The sequence below is a fragment of the Orbicella franksi genome, chromosome 15, assembly GCF_964199315.1.
Source record: "Orbicella franksi chromosome 15, jaOrbFran1.1, whole genome shotgun sequence".
NCBI classification, from domain to species: Eukaryota; Metazoa; Cnidaria; class Anthozoa; order Scleractinia; family Merulinidae; genus Orbicella; species Orbicella franksi.
This window is the reverse complement of record NC_138159.1, coordinates 2,506,277-2,520,576: the sequence shown is the minus strand read 5'-3', so window position 1 is coordinate 2,520,576 and position 14,300 is coordinate 2,506,277. Positions and strand designations below refer to the sequence as shown.

At 39.2% G+C, this 14,300-nt stretch overlaps 1 protein-coding gene across 1 annotated transcript; it reads right to left on the bottom strand.

The window, feature by feature from the left end:
- Positions 1 to 33: 33 nt before the first annotated feature.
- Positions 34 to 12,195, bottom strand: LOC145469321 (uncharacterized). The gene is made up of 13 exons (XM_081453003.1): positions 9,950 to 12,195; positions 9,356 to 9,476; positions 8,647 to 8,751; positions 7,334 to 7,439; positions 6,820 to 6,903; positions 5,914 to 6,131; positions 5,143 to 5,206; positions 4,410 to 4,647; positions 4,161 to 4,333; positions 3,555 to 3,992; positions 2,867 to 3,157; positions 2,119 to 2,226; positions 34 to 1,177 (listed from the first exon to the last, which is right to left on the bottom strand). Exons 1-13 carry the CDS (start codon positions 11,718 to 11,720, stop codon positions 989 to 991), a joined length of 3,906 nt encoding a protein of 1,301 aa, XP_081309129.1. The 5' UTR covers positions 11,721 to 12,195; the 3' UTR covers positions 34 to 988.
- Positions 12,196 to 14,300: the final 2,105 nt, after the last annotated feature.

Here is a 14,300-nt window from a genome sequence, read left to right as displayed (position 1 = left end):
CTCAGGAAAGATTCATTACTAAAGAACGGAATGGAAACTTAAACAAATCTCCTTTATTTACTTGTCAAATAAATTTTACTTTTTATAGCTATATCACGTCGAATTTTCCAAGTCACATGTAATACATTTCTAAGTATCAAAAATTCATTCCATGAACTTTATCTCTATCATTCTCCACCGATTCATGGATAACTTTCGCAGGATTTCCCTTCTTTTTAGATCGCCTTACTTGCTTACAAAAATGTTTCATATTCGTGATGTGATTTCATAAAAAAAAAATCACCAATCGTTAATTATTGTAAAAAAAAATTCATGTACATATACATGTAATATGCGCAGTCAATGAATAATTATTTAACCATGCGTCAACGTACAAAATAATTAAGATTTGGATTCAATGCCCAAGACGAAAATCAAAGGTCTTGACCCGTACACGTACGCGATACAAGATCTAAACTATGAAGGAATGATTGCGTGACAGATCAATAGAATGTTTGAAGCGACTAATCTCACCTAACGGATAAGAGCGCGCGTGACAGCACGAATAGCTATAAAATCTCACGAAATATTTTCTGGGAAACAAATCGCTTCTACAAATCAACCTCAATGAGTCTAACGTGAAATGTAAGTTAGCATGTCTTCACAATGAAACTCTGAGGGAACTATAGCAATCCCAAAGTTCCAATGTAATTCATGTTATTACATTTGTTTTTCATTTCTTTTATTCTTCTTAATAATTTTTTTGGTATAAAAGTTTCTTATGATACACTATCGACATCAACCACATTCCAAGGGGAACGGATCTTCTCCTTGTACAAAAGCCAACGACGCCGAAGATGTCCGAAGATGTCCGAAGATGTCCGAAGATGTCCGAAGATTATCCGAGCTAACGACAGCTAAGCCGATTGCAGAATGTGCTCCAGGGCACTGTGAACTGTATGCAAATCAAACCGCAACAACAGTTCATCGCATTACTCCGCAGCACGTGTTAGTTGTTTATGTTGTAGACGCCTTTCTTTTTCATGAATCCCATTTTTTCAAACTTTCCTTCTTTCTTACCAGTCTTCTGTTCCTTCTCTCGTTGTTTTCTGGCCTTCTGCTCTCGCTCCATCTCTGCTTTCATCTCTTTCACTTTCTTCTTGATTATCGCTCTGTGATTCTGACTCACTCCCATGGCCTGGAAAATTGAAACAAGAGCTATCAAAATCTAATATCTCCCTACCATGGTTGCCACATACATCACTCTTTAAAATTCCCTGACTTTTCCCTAAACAAATGACCTGACCAAATAGCATTTCCCTGACCAAAAATACAGAATGTCATATCTAGAAGTGGCTTCTAGCATAAAATTACAGCCGTCATTACTACTCGTTCATTAAGACAGGTAAGTTTTCAACAAATCATTACAGAAAAATGTCATTGAGATCACAGTGACCCCGAATGTTTCTTCCAGCCTTCAATCGTACTAAATCAGCCATGTTAAATTATTTCAATTTTCCCTGACGTTTCTTCAAAATGTCAATATTCCCTGACTTTTCCCTGACCTTGGAGAATTTTTTCCCCTGACCATTTCCTGACCTGTGGCAACCCTGCCTACAGTATCAATACATTATCAAACACACAAGTCACAAGAATAAAGAACGACATCAACTTCACTGTAAGAGATACAAGTATTGTCTTGATCTATAACCAAAATCTCCGAACTAACATTAAAACAACAGAATAGCAATTTTCGAGGAGAATTCATAGTTTGATCTATGGCTAAGCTAGAGTCTGTGTGACTGCTGGCATTGTACTCATATATAATTATAATGGGCAACTCTATTGAGGGTGTTTGTCAGGGTAGGGAAAAATGACACTGGTATAAATGCAGTAGTTAGAGATGCCTGAAAGAAAATTTAAACAACCGTATTGTGGAGGAGAATAGTGAGAAGGGGCATTATTACCTGCCAAGGGTTGGAGAGCAAGAAGTAAAAGATACAGGAAAACTAGAAAAAATGCTGAGCTAGCAGGTTTCCTGATCTCAAAGATTTGCTGCTTAGTTTTATAGATAAACTAATAATACTAAACAATGAATATGTGGGAAAGATAGACAGCTATCTATTCAGTCTACAGTACCTTGAGTCTGGAACCATCTAAGTTCAATAACTGCTTTCCATCAATATTTTTATTAATGAATTCTTCTGCGTAATCCTCCAGGTCATTGGCAATTAACCATGAATACACCTAGACAACAAAGGGAAGGGAAAGTTAAACCAATAAATGCCTGGACTCAAATGCTTGTGACATTCACTGTTCGTAGTTTTGTAAGAACTGGGACAAGTTTGTGGTGGAAAGCACAGTGGAACCCCGCATTATGGCCACCCTGCTAATACGGCCACCTTGTAATTACGGCCACGTTATTCTGGTCAGAGCAAAAGCTCAGTCAGTCATTTTCTTATTTAAAAAAACCCCTTTAATATAACCACCCTGTTAATACGGCCAGATTTTTGTGGCCCGTTGGTGACCGGATTAAGAGGGTTCCACTGTATGTTAAATAATTATAATCACTGGTTTGTGTGATAGACTGCTTCATTGTCTTTCTGTCTGTCTGTCTGTCTGGCTGTCTGTCTGTCAGAAATCACTGTCTGTCTGTCTGTCTCTTATTGCCTGTCCATCTGTCAGTCTGCCAGTCTATCAGTCTGTCTGTCAGTCTGTCTGTCCGTCTGTCCATCTGTCATGCTGTCATGTTGTCAGTCTGTCAGTCTGCCAGTCCAAGTCTGTCCGTCTGTCAGTCAGCGAGTCAGTCAGTCTGTCAGTCTGTTGGTCTGTCGGTCTGTCTGTTGGCCAGTTAGTCATGTGGTTGGTTTGTCTTTCTGTCACCCACCTGGTCTGTGTCCCAGTCTGAGATCAGTTGAACTGCTCCAGGAGACTGCATGTCTGACAAGGGACTAGTGACTGGTGACTGTCCATCAACATTTGACACTAAACCTGGAGAGCTCCTTGCCGAGTCTGTTTGTCCACTAGCGGCAAGTAATTCAGGTGGGACATCAATAGCAGCTTCATTGTATGACTCCATCACTGGAACACTCTTCATTTGTAACAGAGGCATGGCTGGAGGGAGGAATGGGGAGGAGCCACGAGAGGAAGCCTGGGATGAGGCTAGGTCTGAGTCAATCTGAGAAAGAGTGAAATAAATAAATTATGATTCTCATGGACTTTAAAAGAACATGTACAGTGCAATACAGTCTAGACAGCAACAGCATGAGAATTTGATGGTGTGGTACCAAGACTGTTCAGGATACCTCTGATAGGACTGTACTGCAAGCAACATTTGGATTCGGCTAACGAGTCCATGTCCTTGTTGCCAACCAACTCAGGCCAGGTGATGTTTCATTTGGGAGGTTACAACTGTGCAATTTGTCATGTGCAACTGACTGCATGAAGGTATGTGCAAACAGAACAATAAATATATTGCAACGTCAAAAATGAATCATGACGTGATCTGAATTGGGTGGTAACAAGGATGTGAACACAATAGCTGAATATCTCTATTGAAAATAACACTTCCTTACCCTTCTTGTGGCCTCTTCAATCTCATCCAAAGAGTTTGTGGATCCTGAGAAACACTCAGAATCCTCCTCATCTACAGGCTCATGCGTCTCTCTGTCCATCCTATCAAGTGCCGTAGTCGGCATAGATGATACTTTGATGTCAGCCTTTGACAACTGCTTCTCCAGAAGATTCTCTACCACAATGTTACGTGTCTCCTCCTTGTGGGACAGAGGGAAGCTTGCCCGGATCTCCTCAGGAGGTGAATCGCTGCCCTTGCTTGCTGATTCGTCATACAGGTTTTTCCCTGTGGAGCGAAGTTTGAAACCTCCAACTGGAAAAGATGGAAGAACGAGCCCTGGACCTTTTGGAGGGCCTCTGTGCCCCTCATTTTCTGAGGTATTCTTCTTTGAGGATACCTCCTCTTCATCTTCATCAGATAACTCATGATCTCCAAACATCTAAAGAGAAAACATGATGGAAAGTCAATTACTCCCAGTGAAGTACTACACAAGTAATATAGTTTCTGCATACTCTCAGTGTAGGTTTGGCTCAGAGTAAGAGAATCAAGCTCCACATTCATTTTAATTATAAACTAGTGACTTAATTCCAACAGTCATGCATCTTACATCATTGTCATCATCCAGAGATTTTGCCCAGCTTGCACGAGTTGGCTTATGTTTCTTTTGCTGTGCTTCAGCGAGTCTTTTCTTTTCCAGAAGATAATCATTGCTAAGTGTCTTAGTCTCTGGGACACAGTTAAGATCCACACCATCCTGAGACTTGCTCTCTGTTACAGGCTCTGATGAAAAGAGAAACAAGAAAGTTATTCACTGGAGAAATAAGACCAGTGTCACTCTTGAAAAGCACCAAGTTACCTATTGCATCTTCTTTTCTTTGTGAATCCCAACTAAGTTGGAAATTTGATAGTGCTTTCTCCACTTCAGATACGAGTCCATTCTCAATTACTTGCTCTTGGACTTCTTCTCTCTCTTTACCAGCTGACAATGTTTTCTGTTCCTCTTTCCTAAATACAATGGTTGAGATGTGCTCTTCCTTCTGTTTTGATTCTTTCTCTGAAGTTGCTTGTTGAAGTTTTTTTTCCAGCTCTTTGACCTTGAATGGAAAACAAATGAGCTATGTCTTTAATTTGCAAACTTATTCACAATTCAAATTCAAAGGAAACTGATGTAAAATGAAAATCTTCGATAGTAGAGTTTGTCATGCTGCACATTAACTTTTGCTTCAAATGCCTTGGTAGATATAGGTTCTGTGTCCAAAATAATTTATTAATAATTATTAAAATAATTATAACTTATTATTCAATAATAACAATTATTAATTTTTAGTGAAAAGCATACATTATGTTTGTTGGATGTATCTGGTGAACAGAAGCAGGTTCCAGGTAAGTTCTATAGCCAAGGAATCATTAGAGAATTCAAGTGCCTCAAGAAATACCAAAATGAGCCTCACCAAATTGATCATCAGAATTTTTGTATTAATTTGGCAGATCAGACATCCCCTTCTTATCTGGAATACTTCAACTTCCCAACCTTCAAAGGAACTTTTGAACAGGGACAATACTGACAAAAAATATGAATAAGTACAAACCTTATCTTGCAATAACTTAATATCAACAGCGTATCTCTCAGCAGCTACCGCATTTGTTTGTTCCCTTTAACAAGAATAATTTATTAACAACAAATTACACTGTATGCAACAATGCCAAAGAAACATATTTTAACATTCAGAAATAAGATATCACAATGAAGTGTTTTTCACAAACTGACCACAATAATAAAGATGGTTCTACATGCAGATGACCAAATGTAAGAACAATACCCACATGAACAGCAAAACTGACTTCAAAATTTAAATGTCTTGAGCTATTACTGAACCAGCAAATGGTGGACGGATGGCCACAGATCCATCGTCACTGACACAGATGCATGGCAAGGTGGACATACACTGTACATGCAAATTGATGAGCCAATGTACAGATGCATGTATGAAAAATCTGATGGGCAAACGACTGTCTGTCCATATATGCATTTGTACAAGTACGCGTATAGCAGGGGCAAAACCAGTTGCAAAACACACTGTAGAGATTCGATGCATGTGTACATGTTAAACTGGTTGGACATTTTGTACCATACCATACAGGGCTGTTTATAAGTGCGCCTTAACCTGTAACACCTGTTCTGGCTGAGTATGATTAATGGGCGATCTAGTATGCTACTGGTGAATTAGCTTGTTGTTGATACAGTTCACCCATAAAGTAACATTAGTTTGTAATGGTGTGATCATAAGATAAAGGCGACAAGTGAATCAAAACTTAATGGTACTAGGCCTGCCATCTGCCATAAAGTAATAGAGGCTTACCTGTCTTCCAATTCCTTCAGCTTATTCTTGGTAATGTGATATTTCTTCTCCAAGATCAGGTACAACCCTTTGCTTTCCTCCAGTTGTCGCACCATATCATCATTCTCTGCTTCAGACACAGCTAGGTCTGACTCTAACATGTTAACCTTGTCGGTCATTTCAGCCAAAGCTTTCTGTGCCTTCTTGACTTCATCACTGGTTTGTTCAACAACCGGTTCCTGATAATCGCGTAAGAAACATAAGAAATAACAAATATAAGTTAATTATTATTATTACTTATTAAGAAACCTCTCTTATTAATGATCTGAACATTGTGTATGTACGCGGTCCCCTCAGAGGATTTTCAACATAAACCAAATGAAAGCACTTTCTCCTGATTAATCTTAACGTCCATAACTCTCTTTGCAAGAAATGTTTGCCAAACCCAGCTTCAATATCCTTATATATGGGAATTACATGTAATAATATAATGTGTTGTATAGTAGTTAAAATTGAAATTCAGGTTAAAATGATTTTAACCTAACATGATTCCCAATTTCCTTTGTCTTCTAACCGTAATTATTCATGATCCATGACTAATATAAGGGTTAAGAGACAAAGGAATTTCATTTTACCCTGAATTTAATTTTGACCTACTGTATGTGTACAACACATGTATATTAACTAAACATGCCAAATCATAGCATTGGGTGTTCCAGAAAATATCTACACTCACTGCAAAGTGTCATTGGAAATTTCAAGGGCGAGAGTGAATCTCAAAAAACATATTTTCAAAGAAAGTAACTGTGAACTCAAACTTGAATTTCAGGGGGATTATAGGCGGGGGGGGGGGGAAGGCAAACCCAAAAAACCCTCTGTGGGAGGGATGCAGATATTTTCTGGAACAACACATGTGATAACACTTACAGGTTTTGGGATGTTTTTTTGTAGCTGAACCATTTTCTCAGCCAGTGAAGCTCTATTCTCTGCTTCTTCTGCTTTTGTTTCTGCCTGTAAATAAAAAAAAATGAATAATAATGTCAACTACAATAATATTACAATAGTACTTGAATGCCTATAATCCAGAGCCAGGAGAGGGAGAGTGAAGGGACAAAGAGAACTTGTTATGTGGCACTGAAGAGATGCTTCCCTTTCAGGCTTCCACACCTGTAAGGGTGTCCTGTTTCAGATTCTCACAGTTGCTACAAATTATGGCTCCTCGATTTTCCACAAGTTACATGTATGTTTTCAAAGTCACTCACTAGTAATCAAAAACCAGTATCAACTGAAGAAATGATTTTTGACTCTACAGCTTTTTTAGCAGTTTTTCAAATTTTGATGAGCATCCTCAGTAGATAGTTTTACAAGGGAGTCCTTTAACCCACAGGCAGGAAATACATTTTTATTAGGGTGCGAACATTAAGTTACATGTATAGCCCACCTCAATCAACTTTTGTTTAAGATCTTCAAGCTGCTGTTCCAGATTTGGGTCAATTCTGTGTGATACATGTAAGTGAGCTCGGCTCTTGTCTCTGCCCATAAGAAACCTGCAGTATACAGACGTGCAGAAAAAAAGAAAATACAGTTTATTTGGTTGATCACATTCTGTTGACCCTCCATCTGATTGCCACGCCGGGGCAGCATTAATTGGCCATCATATAGAGAGGTGTCAAAAAAGAGTAAACATGCATGGAATGGTGCCTGGTAAGGACAAAGCAATATATTTACCATTACTTATTAATTAGCATATAACCACTTATCAGTTTCTGACCGTGCTAAAAACAAATATCAATTCAGCATATTAAAAGAGTATGGCATGATTACATGTAGTAAGTACTTTCAGCCCAACACTTTTAGCATGACACAGGTTGAACAAGCTTGACTCAAAATTTTACAAGGAATGGCTGTGTGGGTTCATAAGCAAAATAAGGGCCTTTGTCACCCAGAACTTTTTTAGTTCAAGAAATTCAATGTTAGAGGATCTCAATATTATACCCAAAGAGCTAAAATGTAAACATTTCATCAATTACTAAGTTTGCCAAGCACTGCACGTGATTTTTTAAATGGTTATCTTTAAGTTAGTTTTTCTCATTTCTGGCATGAATTCATGTTTAATGCATGTAAATAAAATTAATCTTGTCCACCATTTCAGAATGTATTAGGACTTGTTGTTATCAAATGGCTGACTGGCTCATCCTTAATAAAACTCTTTGTATTGAAGGGCTCACATTAGTTCAGGCAGAATTAAGTGAGTTGCAAATTTATTTAACTTGCAAAGCGGTTCAGATAAACCATTGGCTATCACTGTAGATGAAAACTTCATTTGTACATGTGTACATTGTACAACCAAAAACAGTTCTAGTGTTGTTGAACACACTTAGTCATTTACCATTTATTCACAAAAACCCAATTTATCCAAAGAGACTAGCACTAGTTCGACCAGATCATGATTCCAAGAAATTGCAAATGGTCAGCACACTTCAACTCAGATAATTATTTCTGTTGGAAATTTTGGGCTACCTATCAAGATGTCCCATTTATCTCGAAAATTTTCTAGTCGGCCAAGCCAAAATTGTCAGTTATTGCATATGTTCTGATCGAAATTTCCAAAATAATGGTAAACAACCAAAGTCTGTTCCACCTATGTGACAAAATGCTACATGTACATGCACTGCACAGTGATGAAAACGTTATTTAGAATGTTGATAACTTCTACTGTAGGAATAAAGATACACAAACTCAGAGTTCCCTTACCTTACTATCCCACTGGTATTCTTTAAAGTCTGTGCAGCAAACTGCTGTGTTACTCCAACAAGAGAGATTCCATCCACCTCAATAATCTGATCATTCACCTGTATTCTGTAATTAAATGATTGACAATGATCACTACATGCACAGTACTTCCTGCACTGTAGCTAGTTTAACAAGAAACATTGGCCACCCGAAAAATTAGTCTTTCCTTAATTACTGTACCTTCAACGTCTTGATCGACATAAAAAAGCATTCAGCCTTTCACAACTTACTATTCATCCTAAATTCACTACCTTCTAGCCCTGCTACCCAAAATCATAACGAAGCTCCTGTACTCTGCAGCAAATAAAAATGTTTTCCATGTCAGCAAGCAGGGAAATATTTAGTCTCTCTGCAGCTGTTTTTGAGATCTCGCACAATGCTCCCCTAGCCACATTCCTTTCCCAGAAATGCAGAGCTTGATGTTGGGACTACTAGGGTTGCCAATGCAACCACATTTTTTTCACTGGCGACTTGCTTTCCACGCTTTTCACTAAAATACTTTTGCTGGCAACTAAATCTGCAAACTTAGGGGCCACCAGGCTCCAAGGTTTTTTCCTGAAAGTCGAGCCCTGATATATTTTGAAAATCTTTGAAATTTATAAATCAACAATCTTTCATTGCTTCACACTGTGACCTTAATGGGTAGAGTGCTGGACTCTTTTAGACTAACCTTCCATCCAATGCCGCTGCCCCACCCTCTGTGAGTGACTTGACAAAAATCCCCAGCTTCTCCACCCCTGTGTCTGTACCAACACCAAGGCCTATGATGCTCAACCCCAGCCCTCTCTCATCTGAAGGAAAACCAAAACAATATCAAATGAAGCCTCACATTAAAACCGCTCCTAATACCATTATTATATGACATGTACATGTTCAGTCCTTCTCAAGATGCTTGTTTGCTTTTTAAAAACAAAAGTCCAAATGTTTTAAGTCAATATAACAGGAGGAGAGCAGGAAAAAAAAATTGATATCCTGTTGCCCAGTGGATATCAAATTAAGTCACCCTTGGCAAAATGAACTGCATTGAAGAGACACTTTCATGACCTTTCAGAAAATGTGTAAATGTCTACAGTTTAGGCGAAAATATCGCATTTGAAGTTTCTTTTAGTAGACAAGCATTTTCAGTTATAACAGTGTGGCACACAATGGTCTGCCACTCAAGGGGTTAAGTACACTATGGTCCTTGTATTTAAATTGGTCAAGTGCAAACACAGCATAAGATGTTAACAGCTGTACACACTTCATTTAAAATTAAACATCTTACCTTTTCCTAGGTCTACAGAAAAAATGTCCATCTTTTCAATTCTTTTCTCTAGCTCCCATTCAGCCGATGCAGTAACAGGATCAATGTTATCGTTAGCTCTGTCATATTCTTCAGCACTGTATGTTGGAAACATTTTGTTGGTGTCCACAGCAAATCCAACTGATCTTTTCCCCTTTTTCTCCTTTTCTTTAGCTGCTAAAGCTGATGTTAATGGCTTGGCTGTAAACAGCAGTGATACAGGAGACACTGCTTGGGTGTGAGCACAATCTTCATCTACATCGCTGTGTTCCACAACACTACCAGTACTCTCATCACCTGAGCTTTCAGTTTCTTCATTACGTGAGGGGGTTTCTTCACTTTTACGATCATGGAAGTAAACACTGTCATGCTTTGGGTGAGAAAGAGCTTCTTGCATTTTATTCTCTTCCTGAGGTTTTGAATCAGGTCGTGCCGTGAAATCATATTGAGCGCTAGGTACCGATTCTAGCTGCGCAGATTCTTCTTGTGGAATCTCTTCATCTTTCCAAGATGCTTCGCGTACCCTTCCAGGGGTTTCATCAAAGAAGTCGTCGTTGGGTACCTCCTTTCGTTGAAACCTCAGTCCTGTCTTAACACTGGGAGATTCATCCTGATTAACAGACTTCGCAGCTGTTTTAGCTTGATCATCCTCAGGAGACAAAGGTAATTTTTCTTCTTTTTGATTATTTGTGGATGAAAGTGGTTGACTGGTTAAACTTTCAACATTTTTCTCTGACTCTTTATCAGGTGTTAGCAATGAGCCCTGTATCATGTGATCAACGCTATGTGACTTAAAAAGGCGCCTGCTGTAAGCTGGTGGATTGTGCAAAACCGAGTCATCGTGAGAGCGGCCCAGCTTGTCAACTGTTCCATGATACTCTCCATTCATGGCTTTAGTATCAGAAAGATAGCGTTTGCGTGATTTTATGAAGTACATGGGCCGCTTCGTGCCTGGATCAGATCGTGTGCGAGATCTTGGTGAAGAAAACTGTTCATTTTTGCCTAGCGAGTTGATGTCCAGATCTTTCAAATCTGGGACAAGATCAAGCAAACTTGGCGATCTCTTTTCCTTCCGTGACACATCTTCATTTGAGCCGCCACTTTCAAACATTGCTCTTCTTGCTGCAATACCCTGAGACACATGTGGCTTGTGATTAGGGGTGGGAGGTAAAGTTTTCTTGTAATAATTAGGCAAGGACCAGGGTCTTCCTGGTGACTCAGCTTGAGTCACCTCATTACCATGATCCAACTTCAAGCGATCAATGGCTTCTGAAATAGGTCTGGGCTTTCTGAAATTCTGTTGTGCCTTGATTGTCTCATTTGCAATTGTCTCGTCAAAAATGTGTTTCAACTTGCTAACATTCGGTTTGCTTTCCTCTTCTGTATTGCTCTTACTGTTATCAATCGCCGGTTCGCTCTCCGCTGCGGGTTTTCGCGGGACGCGAGGTTTCTCTTCGCGGGTCTTACGTGCAACATTGTCGCTTTTCAGGGGAGAGATAAAAGCTTTATCAGCCGAAATTACCTTCTTAGGAGGAGCGCCAAATTTGTTGTACGCTTTGTGTTTCTCCTCCTTAATGTCTCCAGTGCCTGGACTGCCTGTTGTCCGTTTTGTTTTAGTGTCAATAATATTTTTGCGAGTAACTATTGTTGAGCTTTGACTCTTAGTGTTTTCACTATCACCTTTCGTGCGACTTTGCACCTCTTTTCGAGCTCGAAATCTGTTCTCTTTGCCGTATTCGGTTCTTGTGGCCATCGCAGAGAGGCTGTTTCCGGATTCTTTATAAGCTTCTTTCGCCAGAAAGCGTCAAATTTGTAGTGTTCGCTGCTTAAATGTACAAACTCAAAGCATTGTGTAAAACACCGACAGAAGACTCCTAAAGACTAATGACAATTCAACAAAACGCACTAACGGCTCAGGTCTTAACCTACCGTTCTAGTTTTCCTAAATCGCAGAAACGTTCGAGGAAGCTGGTACAATATTCGTCCTTGAATTCACGCCATTACAAGTTCTATATACCAACAAAAAATGGCCGCCAAATTAGCTCAGTAAAGTCCATGCCAAGAGTAATCGTTGTCGTTTCAAATTGCCATGCTTGTGTAGACTCGGCTCAAGAACAAAAAGGCAAGTCTGAAATGGTAAACTTGCCAAAACTGCCTTGACACTCGTCGCCGACAACCAACTTCTACCTCGCAGGAAGCGAAGTTTTTTTCATAAACGATGGAAGTATTCGGCCGTGACAAAATCGATCACGTGATCTAGAATAAATATAGCAGGAAGTTGGAGTGAAGCGGGTCATGAAAGTGAATGTAAATGACTTGGAATTTAAATTCCTCGGGAAAAATATTTGCTCAAGTTTCAGAAACTAGTCAGAAATAATCGATGATGCACAAACAAACTCGGCATATCTTTAAGGGGCTGGTTGTCCAAGCGTATAATTAATCTTCTCGTACATTAGCATAAGAGCACGAAACTTGCCAAATGCAATTTCGGCAACAAATGTTAATTGACCGAGGCAGGCATTGTATACAAACACAATAAGTTCTGAACTTCCTTTTAAATGGTTCTATAGCCTTGTAACCCACTAAGGCCAGACAATTAGAGCGGAACAAGGAAAAAGAAGGAGATTTAAAATGTTTGCAAACACATGATGTTTTACAACGGATTAGTATCAATTTGCATTTAGAATAGCTTGGCCCGTTTTACTACATATTTCAGGTAAAATCAAAACAGGTGTTAAAGATTATATAAAAAGGAAATTGACCATTTGTGCATTATTATTTAATGCTTGGTTAGAAAAGAGTGAGAATATGAGATTTTTTGTGCTCTTCGCATTTTCATTGTGTTAGTTTTTCGCTTGAATTCTATCATTCAGTTGCGCTTAGAATTTGCAGAAATCTTGTCCAAACAGGGTATCCATGTTAAAAATGTAAATAAAGAAATAACTTAAAAATAAAGTGTATCATAATAAACAAAAAAAATAGCTGGGTATAAGGCGGTTTCTAAGATCTGTGAAAAGAGAAATTTAATTGTGAAAAAGAAGTTTGATAGTGTTTTATTTTGTTTTTGCCGCACGTCAATTCATAAATCTTCATATTTTCCAATATTGTCTTTAATTAAGGAGTGGTATGTTCAATTTAACTCTCTCAATTAAAAATAACTAGACCTTGGAACTTAAATTAATTTTTCACTGTTCTACGGTTTACAAATCTCACATTCTGAAAAACGTGCTAAATCCGAACAAATGTCAAGCGCTATTTGAACAGGAAATTTAGAGCATTTCTAAAGATTTCTTCGGCTTTTAGCAGTTAAGCTGTTGGTCGAGCGAACATTGAGGCTAGAGAACAAAAACCGACGGAGCGGGGTGGGGGTGGCGGTTGAATAAAGGCTCTCTGGCTCGCGCGGGAACGCTTGCCACGTAGGCCATACAGCAACCATTGGATCATCCATCATATCAGTTACCATGCCCTACAAGCACTGGTTGGTAAAAATGGCCTATCAGTATTTTGTTTGTTTTTGTTTTTACAAAATAAGCCAAATATTTTTTCTCGAGATTTCATGCAACTCGGTTTGCTTTGAGAGAAAACGTGACTAATTAAACCGGCTACTACCAGGAGCAATCCCCCTCCTCCCTCCCCCTTCTTCCGCCGGAACCATGAATCCCCCCCCCCCCCCCGCTTACAGACATTACAGACAAGCGTGTCAATAGGAGAGGCCTCCACACGGGCTATTTGGGGTTTGTTTTGAATAGAAATATTTTCATTTCAGGAGAAAAACGTTTCGAGAGGGTCTTTTTAACTACCAATCGAAATATGTCTTTTGGCAACTCACCTCCCCTCCCCCCCCCCCCCCGCCGCTTTCCCGCCACCAACAAGACACCCACGAGCGATTGATTGATCACATTAGATTGAATTAAATACACGTGACGGTCTTTTAGAATTGATTCTATGAGTCACGAGTTCCCATGATTTTTGGCAAGCAACACGCACTGTTATTTCTTTGTTGCAAGATACCATATGTCAAGTGAAAATGTGCATGCCACAATATCTGCGACCTCAAAAATGCCAAAAATTCGCCAAAATTTTAAAGGTTATGAACATACAACACCAGCTCAGTCATTCAATCGAAGTTTTGTCCCTTGGGCAAATAAAAACTAAGTGGCATCTAGTGATGATCTTGTCACGATTCCAAAATAGTTTATTATGCCCTGACGAGGAAAATTTTGACAGAGCAGGAAAAGTAAGTGACAGTTGCGAGAAACGACATTCTTTAGAAATTAAATTTGTCTATTAATTTCCCAGAGCTAGGCTCGACCTTGGGCCCGCGTGCCTCCCC

Excerpts from the sequence above, each read along its gene's own strand:
- LOC145469321 (XM_081453003.1), bottom strand. The coding sequence starts at position 11,720 with ATGGCCACAAGAACCGAATACGGCAAAGAGAACAGATTTCGAGCTCGA. Across the intron at positions 9,477-9,949 it reads TTCTGTAGACCTAGGAAAAG|ATGAGAGAGGGCTGGGGTTG; the intron begins GTAAGATGTTTA and ends GTTTTCCTTCAG. Across the intron at positions 1,178-2,118 it reads TAGATGGTTCCAGACTCAAG|GCCATGGGAGTGAGTCAGAA; the intron begins GTACTGTAGACT and ends TCAATTTTCCAG.